Here is a 17948-nt window from a genome sequence, read left to right as displayed (position 1 = left end):
CCCCAGAAGACCCAAATGACGCCCTGTAACACCCCAAGACTCCCCCCAGCACCCTGAAGACCCCCTATAGCACCCCAAAACCCCCCACAGCACCCCAAAAGCACCCAAAAGACACCCTAGAGCACCCCAGGACCATCCCGCACCACCCTGAAGACCCTCTACAGCCCCCAAACCCCCCAGAAGACCCAAATGACGCCCTGTAACACCCCAAGACGCCCCCCAGCACCCTGAAGACCCCCTATAGCACCCCAAAACCGCCCACAGCACCGCAAAAGCACCCAGAAGACACCCTAGAGCACCCCAGAACCATCCCACCCCACCCCACCCCACCCTGAAGACCCTCTACAGCCCCCCAACCCCCTAGAAGACCCAAATTACACCCTGTAACACCCCAAGACTCCCCCCAGCACCCTGAAGACCCCCTATAGCACCCCAAAACCCCCCACAGCACCGCAAAAGCACCCAAAAGACACCCTAGAGCACCCCAGGACCATCCCACCCCACCCCACCCTGAAGACCCTCTACAGCCCCCCAACCCCCCCAGGATACCCAAAAGACGCCCCGTAACACCCCAAGACCTTCCCTAGCACCCCAAGGGACCCCCCCCCAGCACCCCGAGGACCCCACGGGTGCTCACGGGCGTCGACGTTGTCCAGGGCGTTGGCGACGCCGTCCAGGGCCTCGAAGAAGTCGTCGTCGTAGACGCGCTCGGTGTCGGGGCCGACACGGTCGGGGCGGCTGCTCACCCGCAGCGCCGGGTTCATCTCCCGCACCGCCGCCGCCGCCCGCTCCGACTTCAGTTTCTGTGGGGAGGAGCCGTGCCCCTTAAGCCCCGCCCCTTGTGGCCCCACCCTTTCCGGACCCACCCCCTTGAGCCCCACCCCTTTGTGCCTCTCCCAGTACAACAAAACGTCAACGCAACTTGACCGTTGACGTTGGCCAACTCAACGGCAGCATCTTGATGGTGGTTCCCCACAGACTCCGCCCCCTGGTCGTCTACCCCCCCAGACTCATCCCCTTAAGCCCCACCCCTGCTGGACCCACCCTCTTAAGCCCCACCCCTTTGTGCCTCTCCCAATACAACAAAACATCAACGCAACTTGACTGTTGACGTTGGCCAACTCAACGGTGCCATCTTGGTGGCGGTTCCCACCCCATAAACATCGCCCCATGAGACCCTGCCCCCCCCAAGAGCTCCGCCCACTCATCCTCCACCCCACAGGCTCCTCCCCCTTAAGGCCCACCCATTTAGGCCCCTCCCACTTACTGGTCCACCTCAAGCCAAGTTGACCACCGATGTTGGCCGCCTCAATGTTGACCGACCCTACAGCAGTCTCTGCCACGCAGACCCCACCCCTTCAGGCTCCACCCCCTCACCCCAAACCCCACAGGCTCCTCCCCCATTAGCCACACCCGTTTAGGCCCCTCCCACTCACCACAACACATCAAGGCCTATGGGTTGACGGTGGCCAACTCAACATTGGCCATCTCAATGGCGGTTCCTGCCCTGTAGACCCTGCCCTGACAATCCCCGCCCCCTCAAGGCTCCACCCCCTCACCCCCATAGGCTCCTCCCCCTTCGGCCCTGCCCCTCACCGTCACATCCCAAGGCCGGAAGAGGAACTGGCGGTTGAGGTTGGACTTCTCGATGGTGTCCATGTCAGTGACGGTGACGCAGCCCTCGGGGCCGCAGCCGAGTCCCACCATGGCAAAGTTCTTCAGCAGCTCACAGCCGATGGCCCCCGCCCCCACCTGCGCCAGGGGACACGTGGGGACACGTGGGGACACGTGGGGACACGCGGGGATGCAATCCGAGGTGGCCCAGAAGGGTAGGGACAACGTGGATGGGAAAGGGGTGGGGATGAGGGGACAGCTGGGGACACCTGGGGACATGTGGAGAGAGATGGGGACACTCTGGGGACCCGCGGGGACACGCAGGGACACTCAGGGACGCGGGGGGACATTTGGGGGACCCATGGGGACACCCAGGGACACTCAGGAGACCCATGAGGAGACTTGGGGAGAGGTGGAAACACGTGGGGACACGCAGGAGACACTTGAGGGACACATGGAGACACGCAGGGATGTGGGGGGACATTCGGGGGACACATGGGGACACGCAGGGACACTCAGAAGACCCATGAGGAGACTTGGGGACACTTGAGGGACACGTGGGGACACAGAGGAGACATTTGAGGGACACATGGGGACACGCAGGGACACTCAGGGACGTGGGGGGACATTCGGGGGACCCATGGGGGCACGCAGGGACACTCAGGAGACCCACGAAGACACTTGGGGACACGTGGAAACACTTGGGGACACGGAGAAGACACTTGAGGGACACATGGGGACACTCAGAAGACCCATGAGGAGACTTGGGAACACTTGAGGGACACATGGGGACACGGAGGAGACACTTGAGGGACACGTGGGGACACGCAGGGACACTCAGGGACGTGGGGGGACATTCGGGGGACACATGGGGACACGCAGGGACACTCAGGAGACCCACGAAGACACTTGGGGACACGTGGAAACACTTGGGGACATGGAGAAGACACTTGAGGGACACGTGGGGACACGGAGGAGACATTTGAGGGACACGTGGGGACACGCAGGGACACTCAGGGACGTGGGGGGACATTCGGGGGACATGTGGGGACACGCAGGGACACTCAGGGACGTGGGGGCACATTCGGGGGACCCATGGGGACACGCAGGGACACTCAGGAGACCCACGAAGACACTTGGGGACACATGGAAACACTTGGGGACACGGAGAAGACACTTGAGGGACACATGGGGACACTCAGAAGACCCATGAGGAGACTTGGGGACACTTGAGGGACACTTGAGGGACACGTGGGGACACGGAGGAGACACTTGAGGGACACGTGGGGACACGCAGGGACACTCAGGGACGTGGGGGGACATTTGGGGGACCCATGGGGACACCCAGGGACACTCAGGGACGTGGGGGGACATTCGGGGGACACATGGGGACACGCAGGGACACTCAGGAGACCCATGAGGAGACTTGGGGACATGTGGAAACACTTGGGGACACGGAGAAGACACTTAAGGGACACGTGGGGACACTTGAGGGACACGTGGGGACACGCAGGGACACGCGGGGACGTGGGGGGACATTCGGGGGACCCATGGGGACACGCAGGGACACTCAGGAGACCCATGAGGAGACTTGGGGACACGTGGAAACACTTGGGGACACGGAGGAGACATTTGAGGGACACATGGGGACACGGAGGAGACACTTAAGGGACACGTGGGGACACTTGAGGGACACGTGGGGACACGCAGGGACACTCAGGGACGCAGGAGGACATTTGGGGGACACATGGGGACGCGCAGGGACACTCGGGAGACCCACGAGGAGACTTGGGGACACGTGAGGGACACGTGGGGACACAGCCCGAGGTGGCCCGGGAGGGTTGGGGACACGTGGATGGGAAAGGGGTGGGGATGAGGGGACATTCAGGGGACACTCGGGGATGCGTCGGGACGGCTGGGGACGCGTGGGGACATTTGGGGACGGTTGGGGACACTCGGGGACGCGTCGGGATGGTTGGGGAGGCGTGGGGACATTTGGGGACACTCGGGGACGTGTGGGGATGGTTGGGGTCATTTGGGGACACTCGGGGATGCGTGGGGACACTCGGGGACATTTGGTGACAGGGACACGTGGGGACACTTGGGGACGTTTGCGGACACCTGGGGACACTCGGGGAGGCGTGGGGACATTTGGGGACACTCGGGGACACATGGGAACACTCGGGGAGGCGTGGGGACGGTTGGGGACGCGTGGGGACACGTGGGGACGGTTGGGGACACTCAGGGACGCATGGGGACACTTGGGGACACTCGGGGACGTGTGGGGATGGTTGGGGACATTTGGGGACACTCGGGGATGCGTGGGGACACTCGGGGACATTTGGTGACACTCAGGGACATGTGGGGACACTTGGGGACATTTGCGGACACCTGGGGACACTCGGGGAGGCGTGGGGACACTCGGGGACACTCAGGGACGTGTGGGGACACTTGGGGACATTTGGAGAGGCGTGGGGACATTTGGGTACACTCGGGGACACGTGGGAACACTCGGGGAGGCGTAGGGACGGTTGGGGACACGTGGGGACGGTTGGGGACAGTTGGGGACACTCAGGGACGCGTGGGGACACTTGGGGACACTCGGGGAGGCGTGGGGACACTCAGGGACACGTGGGGACACTTGGGGACATTTGCGGACACCTGGGGACACTCGGGGATGTGTGGGGACAGTTGGGGACATTTGGGGACACTTGGGGACACTCGGGGATGCGCCGGGACACTTGGGGACACTCGGGGACATGTGGGGATGGTTGGGACGGTTGGGAACGCGTGGGGACACTCAGGGATGCGTGGGGACACTCGGGGATGCGTGGGGACATTTGGGGACACTCGGGGACATGTGGGGATAGTTGGGACGGTTGGGAACGCGTGGGGACACTTGGGGACACTCGGGGACGTGTGGGGATGGTTGGGGACATTTGGTGACACTCAGGGACATGTGGGGACACTTGGGGACATTTGCGGACACCTGGGGACACTCGGGGACGCGTGGGGACACTTGGGGACACTCGGGGAGGCGTGGGGACGCGTGGGAACGGTTGGGGATGCGTGGGGACACTCAGGGACGCGTGGGGACACTTGGGGACACTTGGGGATGCATGGGGACATTTGGGGACACTCGGGGACATTTGGGGACACTTGGGGACACTCGGGGATGCGTCGGGACGGCTGGGGACGCGTGGGGACATTTGGGGACGGTTGGGGACACTCGGGGACGCGTCGGGACGGTTGGGGAGGCGTGGGGACATTTGGGGACACTCGGGGACGTGTGGGGATGGTTGGGACGGTTGGGAACACGTGGGGACACTTGGGGACACTTGGGGACGTGTGGGGATGGTTGGGGTCATTTGGGGACACTCGGGGATGCGTGGGGACACTCGGGGACATTTGGGGACACTCAGGGACATGTGGGGACACTTGGGGACGTTTGCGGACACCTGGGGACACTCGGGGAGGCGTGGGGACATTTGGGGACATTTGGAGAGGCGTGGGGACATTTGGGGACACTCGGGGACACGTGAGAACACTCGGGGAGGCGTGGGGACGGTTGGGGACACTCAGGGACGCGTGGGGACACTTGGGGATGCGTGGGGACAGTTGGGGACACTCGGGGACATTTGGGGACACTTGGGGACACTCGGGGATGCGTCGGGACGGTTGGGGACGCGTGGAGACATTTGGGGACGGTTGGGGACACTCGGGGACACGTAGGGATGGTTGGGGACATTTGGGGATGGTTGGGGACACTTGGGGACACTCGGGGATGCGTGGGGACACTTGGTGACACTCGGGGATGGTTGGGGACATTTGGGGACGGTTGGGGACACTCAGGGATGCGTGGGGACATTTGGGGACACTCAGGGATGTGTCGGGATGGTTGGGGATGCATGGGGACACTTGGGGACACTCGGGGACATGTGGGGATGGTTGGGGACATTTGGGGACACTCAGGGACGTGTGGGGACCCGTGGGGACACTCGGGGAGGCATGGGGACACTCGGGGACACGTGGGGATGGTTGGGGACATTTGGGGACACTCAGGGATGTGTGGGGACGCGTGGGGACACTTGGGGACACTCGGGGAGGCGTGGGGATGGTTGGGGACACTTGGGGACACTTTGGGATGCATGGGGACAGCTGGGGACATTTGGGGACTCGTGGGGACACCTGGAGACATTTGGGGAGGCGTGGGGACATTTGGGGACGGTTGGGGACGCGTGGGGACACCTGGGGACACTCGGGGATGTGTGGGGACAGTTGGGGACACTCGGGGACACGTAGGGATGGTTGGGGACATTTGGGGACGGTTGGGGACACTTGGGGACACTCGGGGATGCGTGGGGACATTTGGGGACACTCGGGGAGATGTGGGGATGGTTGGGGACATTTGGGGACACTCAGGGACGTGTGGGGACCCATGGGGACACTCAGGGAGGCGTGGGGACACTTGGGGACACGTGGGGACACTCGGGGACACTCGGGGATGCATGGGGACATTTGGGGACACTCGGGGACACGTGGGGACACTCAGGGATGTGTCGGGATGGTTGGGGATGCATGGGGACACTTGGGGACACTCGGGGAGGCGTGGGGATGGTTGGGGACATTTGGGGACACTCAGGGACGTGTGGGGACGCGTGGGGACACTCGGGGAGGCGTGGGGACACTCGGGGACACGTGGGGATGGTTGGGGACATTTGGGGACACTCAGGGATGTGTGGGGACGCGTGGGGACACTTGGGGACACTTGGGGACACTCGGGGAGGCGTGGGGATGGTTGGGGACATTTGGGGACACGTGGGGACTCGTGGGGACACGTGGGGACACCTGGGGACACTCAGGGATGCATGGGGACAGCTGGGGACATTTGGGGACTCGTGGGGACACCTGGAGACATTTGGGGAGGCGTGGGGACATTTGGGGACACTCGGGGACGCGTGGGAACACTCGGGGAGGCGTGGGGACGGTTGGGGACGCGTGGGGACACTCGGGGACGCGTGGGGACACTTGGGGACACTCGGGGAGGCGTGGGGACACTTGGGGACATTTGGTGACACTCAGGGACACGTGGGGACACTTGGGGACATTTGGTGACACTCAGGGACACGTGGGGACACTTGGGGACATTTGCAGACACCTGGGGACACTCGGGGATGTGTGGGGACAGTTGGGGACACTCGGGGATGCGTCGGGACGGTTGGGGACGCGTGGGGACATTTGGGGACACTCGGGGACGCATGGGGACACGTAGGGATGGTTGGGGACATTTGGGGACACTCGGGGACATTTGGGGACACTCGGGGACACTTGGGGATGCGTCAGGACGGTTGGGGACGCGTGGGGACATTTGGGGACGGTTGGGGACACTCAGGGACGCGTCGGGACGGTTGGGGACGCGTCGGGACATTTGGGGACACGTGGGGACACTTGGGGACATGTGGGGATGGTTGGGACGGTTGGGAACGCGTGGGGACACTTGGGGACACTCGGGGACGTGTGGGGACACTTGGGGACATTTGGGGACACTCGGGGATGCGTGGGGACACTTGGGGACATTTGGAGAGGCGTGGGGACATTTGGGGACACTTGGGGACGCATGGGGACATTTGGGGACACTCGGGGACACTCGGGGATGCGTCGGGACGGTTGGGGACGCGTGGAGACATTTGGGGACGGTTGGGGACACTCGGGGACGCGTAGGGATGGTTGGGGACATTTGGGGACGGTTGGGGACACTTGGGGATGCGTGGGGACATTTGGGGACACTCGGGGACACGTGGGGACACTCAGGGATGCGTCGGGATGGTTGGGGATGCATGGGGACATTTGGGGACACTCGGGGAGGCGTGGGGATGGTTGGGGACATTTGGGGACACGTGGGGACTCGTGGGGACACTTGGGGACATTTGCGGACACCTGGGGACACTCGGGGATGCATGGGGACAGCTGGGGACATTTGGGGACTCGTGGGGACACCTGGAGACATTTGGGGAGGCGTGGGGACATTTGGGGACACTCGGGGACGCGTGGGGACACTCGGGGACGCGTGGGGACACTTGGGGACACTCGGGGATGCGTGGGGACACTCAGGGACATTTGGGGACACTCAGGGACACGTGGGGACACTTGGGGACATTTGCGGACACCTGGGGACACTCGGGGATGCGTCGGGACGGTTGGGGATGCGTGGAGACATTTGGGGACAGTTGGGGACACTCGGGGACACGTAGGGATGGTTGGGGACATTTGGGGATGGTTGGGGGCACTTGGGGACACTCGGGGATGCGTGGGGACACTCAGGGATGCGTCGGGATGGTTGGGGATGCATGGGGACATTTGGGGACACTCGGGGAGGCGTGGGGATGGTTGGGGACATTTGGGGACACTCAGGGATGTGTGGGGGACGCGTGGGGACACTCGGGGAGGCGTGGGGACACTTGGGGACACTCGGGGAGATGTGGGGATGGTTGGGGACATTTGAGGACACGTGGGGACTCGTGGGGACACTTGGGGACACCTGGGGACACTCGGGGATGCATGGGGACAGCTGGGGACATTTGGGGACTCGTGGGGACACCTGGAGACATTTGGGGAGGCGTGGGGACACCTGGGGACACTCGGGGATGTGTGGGGACAGTTGGGGACACTTGGGGATGCGTCAGGACGGTTGGGGACGCGTGGAGACATTTGGGGACGGTTGGGGACACTCGGGGACACGTAGGGATGGTTGGGGACATTTGGGGACGGTTGGGGACACTTGGGGACACTCGGGGATGCGTGGGGACACTTGGGGACACTTGGGGACACCTGGGGACACTCGGGGATGCATGGGGACAGCTGGGGACATTTGGGGACTCGTGGGGACACCTGGAGACATTTGGGGAGGCGTGGGGACATTTGGGGACACTCGGGGACGCGTGGGAACACTCGGGGACGCGTGGGGACACTTGGGGACACTCGGGGAGGCGTGGGGACACTCAGGGACATTTGGTGACACTCAGGGACACGTGGGGACACTTGGGGACATTTGCGGACACCTGGGGACACTCGGGGATGTGTGGGGACAGTTGGGGACACTCGGGGATGCGTCGGGACGGTTGGGGACGCGTGGGGACATTTGGGGACGGTTGGGGACACTCGGGGACACGTAGGGATGGTTGGGAACGCGTCGGGACATTTGGGGACACGTGGGGACATGTGGGGACACTTGGGGACATGTGGGGATGGTTGGGACGGTTGGGAACGCGTGGGGACACTTGGGGACACTCGGGGACGTGTGGGGATGGTTGGGGACATTTGGGGACACTCGGGGACGCGTGGGGACACTCGGGGACATTTGGAGAGGCGTGGGGACATTTGGGGACACTTGGGGACGCATGGGGACACTCGGGGATGCGTGGGGACACTCGGGGACACTCGGGGATGCGTCAGGACGGTTGGGGACGCGTGGGGACATTTGGGGACGGTTGGGGACACTCGGGGACACGTAGGGATGGTTGGGGACATTTGGGGATGGTTGGGGGCACTTGGGGACACTCGGGGAGGCGTGGGGACATTTGGGGACACTCGGGGAGATGTGGGGATGGTTGGGGACATTTGGGGACACTCGGGGAGGCGTGGGGACGCGTGGGGACGCGTGGGGACGCGTGGGGACACTGACCACAAAGTACTTCTGGGCGCCCAGCTTGGCCTGCAGCTCCGCCCCGAAGACCGCGATCTGCCCGTCGTAGCGGCTGTTGCGCTGGGGACAACCCGAGGTGTCACCCGGAGGCGTCACCCTGCCCGCAGGGACGCCGGCGGGGACCCCCAAAGCCACCCATGGGTGCCCCCCACCCACGGGTGCCCCCAAGGAGGTGGCCGGCCCGTGGGTTCCTCAAGGAAGCGGCCACCCGCGGGTGCTCGATGGCCACCGTACACCCCGCTGAGGTGCCCATGTATGGGTGTCCCCAAGGCGGTGGCCAACCCATGGGTGTCCTCCAGGTGATGCCCACCCATGGGTGCCCCACGGCCAACGCCAGCCCCACCGAGGTGCTCGTGTCACGGAGACGGCACCCATGGGTGCCCCGTGACGGATGCCAACCCCAAGACGACGCCCAACCACGGGTCGCTGAGAGAAAGCGGCCAATCCACTGGTGTCCTCAAGCAGATGCCCACCCATGGGTGCCCTACGACCGAGGCCCACCCATGGGTGTCCCCAAAGAGGATGTCCCCAAGGGGGGCGACCACCCATGGGTGCCCCCAAGGAGACGACCGACCCATGGGTGTCCTCAAGCAGATGCCAACACCAAGGAGAGGCCACCCATGGGTGCCCCACGGCCAACGCCCACCCCAAGAAGACGCCCACCCATGGGTGCCCCACGGCCAAGGCCCACCCCAAGGAGACGCCCACCCATGGGTGCCCCACGGCCGACGCCTACCCCAAGGAGACGCCCACCCATGGGTGCCCCATGGCCAAGGCCCACCCATGGGTGCCCCACGGCCAACGCCCACCCCAAGGAGACGCCCACCCATGGGTGCCCCACGGCCAACGCCCACCCCAAGAAGACGCCCACCATGGGTGCCCCACGGCCAACGCCCACCCCAAGGAGACGCCCACCCATGGGTGCCCCACAGCCGACGCCTACCCCAAGGAGACGCCCACCCATGGGTGCCCCACGGCCAACGCCCACCCCAAGGAGACGCCCACCCATGGGTGCCCCACGGCCGACGCCCACCCCAAGGAGACGCCCACCCATGGGTGCCCCACGGCCGACGCCCACCCCAAGGAGACGCCCACCATGGGTGCCCCACGGCCAAGGCCCACCCCAAGGAGACGCCCACCCATGGGTGCCCCATGGCCAAGGCCCACCCATGGGTGCCCCACAGCCAACGCCCACCCCAAGGAGACGCCCACCCATGGGTGCCCCACGGCCAACGCCCACCCCAAGAAGACGCCCACCATGGGTGCCCCACGGCCGACGCCTACCCCAAGGAGACACCCACCCATGGGTGCCCCATGGCCGACGCCTACCCCAAGGAGACGCCCACCCATGGGTGCCCCACGGCCAACGCCCACCCCAAGAAGACGCCCACCATGGGTGCCCCACGGCCGACGCCCACCCCAAGGAGACGCCCACCCATGGGTGCCCCACGGCCGACGCCCACCCCAAGAAGACGCCCACCATGGGTGCCCCACGGCCAACGCCCACCCCAAGAAGACGCCCACCATGGGTGCCCCATGGCCAAGGCCCACCCCAAGGAGACGCCCACCATGGGTGCCCCACGGCCGACGCCCACCCCAAGGAGATGCCCACCCATGGGTGCCCCACGGCCGAGGCCCACCCCAAGGAGACGCCCACCCATGGGTGCCCCACGGCCAGCGCCCACCCCAAGGAGACGCCCACCCATGGGTGCCCCACGGCCGACGCCCACCCCAAGGAGACGCCCACCCCTGGGTGCCCCAAGGAGACGCCCACCCCTGGGTGCCCCACGGCCAGCGCCCACCCCAAGGAGACGCCCACCCATGGGTGCCCCACGGCCGACGCCCACCCCAAGGAGACGCCCACCATGGGTGCCCCACGGCCGACGCCCACCCCAAGGAGATGCCCACCCATGGGTGCCCCACGGCCAGCGCCCACCCCAAGGAGACGCCCACCCATGGGTGCCCCACGGCCGAGGCCCACCCCAAGGAGACGCCCACCCATGGGTGCCCCACGGCCGAGGCCCACCCCAAGGAGACGCCCACCCATGGGTGCCCCACGGCCAGCGCCCACCCCAAGGAGACGCCCACCCATGGGTGCCCCACGGCCGACGCCCACCCCAAGGAGACGCCCACCCATGGGTGCCCCACGGCCAACGCCCACCCCAAGGAGACGCCCACCCCTGGGTGCCCCACGGCCAGCGCCCACCCCAAGGAGACGCCCACCCATGGGTGCCCCACGGCCGACGCCCACCCCAAGGAGACGCCCACCATGGGTGCCCCACGGCCAAGGCCCACCCCAAGGAGACGCCCACCCATGGGTGCCCCATGGCCAAGGCCCACCCATGGGTGCCCCACAGCCAACGCCCACCCCAAGGAGACGCCCACCCATGGGTGCCCCACGGCCGACGCCCACCCCAAGGAGACGCCCACCCATGGGTGCCCCACGGCCGACGCCCACCCCAAGGAGACGCCCACCCATGGGTGCCCCACGGCCGACGCCCACCCCAAGGAGACGCCCACCCATGGGTGCCCCACGGCCGACGCCCACCCCAAGGAGACGCCCACCCATGGGTGCCCCACGGCCGACGCCCACCCCAAGGAGACGCCCACCCATGGGTGCCCCACGGCCGACGCCCACCCCAAGGAGACGCCCACCCATGGGTGCCCCACGGCCAACGCCCACCCCAAGGAGACGCCCACCCATAGGTGCCCCACGGCCGACGCCCACCCCAAGGAGACGCCCACCATGGGTGCCCCACGGCCAACGCCCACCCCAAGAAGACGCCCACCATGGGTGCCCCACGGCCAACGCCCACCCCAAGAAGACGCCTACCATGGGTGCCCCACGGCCAAGGCCCACCCCAAGGAGACGCCCACCCATGGGTGCCCCACGGCCAACGCCCACCCCAAGAAGACGCCCACCATGGGTGCCCCACGGCCAAGGCCCACCCCAAGGAGACGCCCACCCATGGGTGCCCCACGGCCAAGGCCCACCCCAAGGAGACGCCCACCCATGGGTGCCCCATGGCCAAGGCCCACCCCTGGGTGCCCCACGGCCAGCACCCACCCCAAGGAGACGCCCACCCATGGGTGCCCCACGGCCGACGCCCACCCCAAGGAGACGCCCACCCATGGGTGCCCCACGGCCAACGCCCACCCATGGGTGCCCCACGGCCAAGCCCCACCCCAAGCAGCTGCCCACCATGGGTGCCCCCAAGTTGGCCAACCCATGGGTGATCCCCAGAACCCGCCCAACCCACGGGCGCCCTCCGGCAAAAGCCCTACAACCAACGCCCCCCCCCCCCCCCAAGGAAACACCACCCATGGGTGCCCCCCACCCCACCTGCCCCCCACCCATGGGTGCTCACCGGGCGACACTGTTCCTCAGTAAGAACCGTTTCCTTGTTCTCCTCGGGGAGACACTCCAAGGCGTCGAAGTAGAGCCACTGCGTGATGGGCGTGAACTTCCCCGACACCGCCTGCGTCCCAAAGCGCGTTAGGGGACCCGGGCACCCACGGAGGGCACCCACAGAGGGCACCCAGGTGGCCAGGGTGGGGAGGGCACCCAGGTGGCCGGTACCTTCATGACCTCCTGGGCCGCCAAGCCCCCGATGAAGGCGTTGACGGGGGCCAGGTCCCCGGTGGCCTGGAAGGCCAATTCCCGCAGCAGCTCCTCGTCCAGCTCCGCCCCCGGGGCCACCTCCCGGGTCAAGGCCACCACCTCCGCCGCGTCACCCTGGGTGGGGACACGCAACGTTGGGGACGGCTCTTGGGGACATCACGGCGGAGCCTCAAGAGCGGCCGTGGAGACAGCTGGGGCCACGAGCAGCGATGGTGGCACGTGGGTGAAGGAGGTGGTGGCCGCCGTGGCCTCAATGTCCCTCACGGTGTCCCCAGTGTCCCCCAACATCTCCAATGTCCCCAAGACTCCCCGTGTCCCCAACACCCGGTGGCCTCGATGTCCTCAACATGCCCAAGTGGTGGCAGGGCCGTGGCGGGTGGCCATGTTGGTGCAGGACCTGGTGGCCTCCGTGTCCCCAACGTCCCCAAATCGTGGTCGTGCCACGGTGGGTGGCCACGTTGGTGCAGGACCTGGTGGCCTCCATGTCTCCAAAATCCCCAACGTCCCCAACACCCCTGATGTCCCCAAAGTCCCCAAGTGGTGGTAGGACCATGGTAGGTGGCCACATTGGTGCAGGAGCTGGTGGCCTCCATGTCCCCAATGTCCCCCATGTCCCCAAATGGTGGTGGGACCATGGTGGGCGGCCATGTTGGCACAAGACCTGGTGGCCTCCATGTCCCCAGTGTCCCCCATGTCCCCAAACAGTGGTGGGACCATGGTGGGCGGCCATACTGGTGCAGGACTTGATGGCCTCCATGTCCCCAATGTCCCCAAGGGTGGTGAGGTCACGGCAGGCGGCCATGTTGGTGCAGGACCCGGTGGCCTCCATGTCCCCAGTGTCCCCCATGTCCCCAAACAGTGGTGGGACCATGGTGGGCGGCCATACTGGTGCAGGACCCGGTGGCCTCCATGTCCCCAATGTCCCCCATGTCCCCAAGGGTGGTGAGGTCATGGCAGGCGGCCATGTTGGTGCAGGACCTGGTGGCCTCCATGTCCCCAACGTCCCCCATGTCCCCAAACAGTGGTGGGACCATGGTGGGCGGCCATACTGGTGCAGGACTTGATGGCCTCCATGTCTCCAATGTCCCCCATGTCCCCAAGGGTGGTGAGGTCACGGCAGGCGGCCATGTTGGTGCAGGACCCGGTGGCCTCCATGTCCCCAACGTCCCCGACGCCCTCAACGTTCCCCGTGTCCCCAAGCCCCCCCCCAAGGTCCCCGGTGTTCCCACCTGGTGGCGTGGCCGAGGTGGGCGGCCATGTTGGCGTATGAAGCGGTGCAGGGCCTGCCAGCCCCAGTGCATGATGGGAGGCCTCTCCGCTTTCCCAAAATCCGTGATCATCAGCTCCGGCTCCACCAGCGCCTCCCGCAGCCGCTTCTGGGGACGGCGGGGACACAGGGGGGACAAGTGGGTACCCAGTGCCTCCCAGTATGCCCCAGTGACCCCCCAGTCCCTCCCAGTTCCCTCCTAAACCCCTCCCAGTCCCCCCCAGTATCTCCCAGTGCCCCCAACTCCCCTCCCAGTGCCTTCTGATGACCTTCCACCACCCCCCACTACCTCCCAGTGCTCCCCAATCTCTCCCAGTGCCCCCCAGTCCCCGCCATTTCCCTCCCAATCCCCCCTAATCCTCCCCCAGTCCTCCCCAGTGCCCTCCCAGTATCCCCCAGTATGCCCAAGTCACCCCTAACCTCTCCCAGCAACCCCCCCAGTTTCTTCCCAGTCACTCCCAGTTCCCTATAACCCACCTCCCATTCCCTCTCAATCCCCCCAATGCCCTCCCAGCACCTCCCAGTGCTCCCCAGTCCCATCCCAGCACCTCTCCAGTCCTCTCCCAGTACTCCCTACTCCCCCCAATGCCCTCCCAGCACCTCCCAGTGCTCCCCAGTCCCATCCCAGCACCTCTCCAGTCCTCTCCCAGTACTCCCTACTCCCCCCAATCCCCTTCCAGTGCCCCTGAGCCGCTCCCAGTATGCCCCAGTACCCCCCAGTCTCCTTCCAGTCCCCCATAAACCCCTCCCAGTGCCTCCAGTCCATCCCAGGGCCCCCACTCTCCTTCCAGTCTCTCCCACTGCCACTTAGTCCATCCCAGTCCTCCCAGTCTCCTCCCAGTACTTCCCAATCTGCCCCAGTCCCCTCCCAGTGCCACCCAATCTGCCCCCAGTCCCTCCCAGTGCCCCCAGTCCCCTCCCAGCGCCCCTTAATCTGCCCCCAGTCCCCTCCCAGTCTTCTCCCAGTACTTCCCAATCTGCCCCAGCCCATCCCAGTGCCCCCCAATCCCCTCCCACATCCATCCAGTCCCTCCCAGTGCCGCCCAATCTGCCCCCAGTCCCTCCCAGTGTCACCCAGTCCCTCCAGTGCCCCCAGTCCCCTCCAGCGCCCCTTAATCTGCCCCAGTCCCCTCCCAGTCTCCTCCCAGTACATCCCAATCTGTCCCAGCCCATCCCAGAGCCCCCAATCCCCTCCCACACCCTCCCAGTCCCTTCCAATACACCCCCGGTCCCTCCCAGTGCCTCCCAGCGCCCCCCAGTCCCCTCCCAGCGCCCCTTAATCTGCCCCCAGTCCCTCCAAGTCCCTCCCAGTGCTCCCAGTGCCACTCACGAAGCGGATGTGCTTGGGCATCTTGACCTGGGTGACGATCCCCCCCCTCACGTAGTCCCCGTAGCCGCTGGTGTCCCCGATGCTGAAGGTGTACGGCCCTAGGGGAGGAGCTGTCACCGGGGGACCCCAGCACCGGGGGACCCCCGCAGGGCACCCAGCGACTGCGGCACCCTACAGAAGGGACCCCGGCATCCGGGGCGCCCTATAGAAGGCACCCAGGTGTCTGGGGTGCCCTATAGAAGGGACCCAGGCATCTGGGGCACCCTATAGAAGGGACCCCGGCGTCCGGGACACCCTATAGAAGGGACCCAGGTGTCTGGGGCACCCTACAGAAAGGACTCAGATGCCCAGGGCACCCTATAGAAGGGACCCAGGCACCCAGAAGACCCTATAGAAATGACCCAGGTGTCTGAGGCACCCTACAAAAGGCACCCAGGTGCCCAGGGCACCCTATAGAAGGCACCCAGGCGCCCGGGGCACCCTACAGAAGGGACCCAGGCGCCCGGGGCACCCTACAGAAGGGACCCAGGCACTCAAGGCACCCTATAGAAGGGACCCAGGCGCCCGGGGGCACCCTACAGAAGGCACCCAGGCGCCCGGGGCCCCCTACAGAAGGCACCCAGGCGCCCGGGGCACCCTACAGAAGGCACCCAGGCGCCCGGGGCACCCTATAGAAGGCACCCACGTGCCCAGCACACCCTATAGAAGGCACCCACGCACCCGGGGCACCCTACAGAAAGCACCCAGGCGTCTGGGGCACCCTACAGAAGGCACCCAGGCGCCCGGCGCACCCTATAGAAGTGACCCAGGCGCCCAGGGCACCCTACAGAAGGAACCCAGGCGCCCAAGGCACCCTACAGAAGGGACCCAGGCGCCCGGGGCACCCTACAGAAGGCACCCACGTGCCCGGGGCACCCTACAGAAGGCACCCACGTGCCCGGGGCACCCTACAGAAGGCACCCAGGCGCCCGGGGCACCCTACAGAAGGCACCCAGGCGCCCGGGGCACCCTATAGAAGGGACCCAGGCGCCCGGGGCACCCTACAGAAGGCACCCACGTGCCCGGCGCACCCTATAGAAGGCACCCAGGCGCCCGGGGCACCCTATAGAAGGGACCCAGGCGCCCAGGGCCCCCTATAGAAGGCGCCCAGGCGCCCAAGGCACCCTATAGAAGGGACCCAGGCACTCAAGGCACCCTATAGAAGGGACCCAGGCGCCCGGGGCCCCCTACAAAAGGCACCCATGTGCCTGGGGCACCCTACAGAAGGCACCCAGGCGCCCGGCGCACCCTATAGAAGGCACCCACGTGCCCGGGGCACCCTATAGAAGGCGCCCAGGCCCCCTCCCCTCCTCCCCAAAAGGGGCCCCAGGCCCCCGGGCTCACCGAGGACGCGGATCTCAACGGGGGCCGCAGCCGTTCAGCTCCTCCATCCCCTCCACCTCGGTGAAGGTGACGAAATCGCCCGTCTCGAAGCCGTGACGAGCCTCGTCCAGGCACGTCACCTCCCCCGGGCACCCCTGGAAGGGGAGGGGACAGGTTTTGAGGGGACCCCGGCATGCGGGAGCCCCCCCCCGCAACACCCCCAGAAGGGACCCCGGCAGCCGGTACCTTGGTCACCATGGAAACCATGGCGCTGAGGGGTTGCTCCCCGTTGGTGTCCGTCACCACCATGTCGTCCCCAAAATCACAGAAAAGCTGCCTAAAATGGAGGGAGGAGGGGGGTTAGGCAAGGGCCCCCAGGCGGCCGGGACCCCCAAAAGGGACCCAGGCATCTCAGGCACCCTATAGAAGGGACCCAGGCATCTCAAGCACTCTATAGAAGGGACCCAGGCATCCGGGAGCCCCTATAGAAGGGACCCAGGCATCCAGGAGACCCTATAGAAGGGACCCAGGCATCTTGGTCACCCTACAGAAGGGACCCAGGCATCTCGGGCACCCTATAGAAGGGACCCAGGCATCAGGGAGCCCCTATAGAAGGGACCCAGGCATCAGGGAGCCCCTATAGAAGGGACCCAGGCATCTCAGGCACCCTATAGAAGGGACCCAGGCATCCGGGAGCCCCTATAGAAGGGACCCAGGCATCAGGAAGACCCTATAGAAGGGACCCAGGCATCAGGGAGCCCCTATAGAAGGGACCCAGGCATCCGGGAGCCCCTATAGAAGGAACCCGGGCATCCGGGAGCCCCTACAGAAGGGACCCAGGCATCAGGAAGACCCTATAGAAGGGACCCAGGCATCAGGAAGACCCTATAGAAGGGACCCAGGCATCCGGGAGCCCCTATAGAAGGGACCCAGGTATCCGGGAGACCCTACAGAAGGGACCCAGGCATCCGGGAGCCCCTACAGAAGGGACCCAGGCATCCAGGAGACTCTATAGAAGGGACCCAGGCATCCGGGAGCCCCTATAGAAGGG

General features: G+C 66.0%; 1 protein-coding gene across 1 annotated transcript in view; it reads right to left on the bottom strand.

The window, feature by feature from the left end:
* The window catches only part of UBA1 (ubiquitin like modifier activating enzyme 1), a 47336-nt gene that overhangs the window by 18697 nt on the left and 10691 nt on the right, over positions 1–17948 (bottom strand). The window contains 10 exon segments of the mRNA XM_075727260.1: positions 638–803; positions 1597–1752; positions 9296–9376; positions 12685–12795; positions 12897–13052; positions 14168–14314; positions 15536–15633; positions 16919–16946; positions 16948–17052; positions 17144–17234. Of these exon segments, the coding sequence (XP_075583375.1) occupies positions 638–803; positions 1597–1752; positions 9296–9376; positions 12685–12795; positions 12897–13052; positions 14168–14314; positions 15536–15633; positions 16919–16946; positions 16948–17052; positions 17144–17234 (1139 nt within the window).

The sequence above is a fragment of the Pelecanus crispus genome (genome assembly GCF_030463565.1).
Source record: "Pelecanus crispus isolate bPelCri1 chromosome 24 unlocalized genomic scaffold, bPelCri1.pri SUPER_24_unloc_2, whole genome shotgun sequence".
In the NCBI taxonomy this organism is placed as follows: domain Eukaryota; kingdom Metazoa; phylum Chordata; class Aves; order Pelecaniformes; family Pelecanidae; genus Pelecanus; species Pelecanus crispus.
The sequence above is the reverse complement of the archived record's forward strand: the minus strand, read 5'-3'. Positions and strand labels throughout refer to the sequence as shown.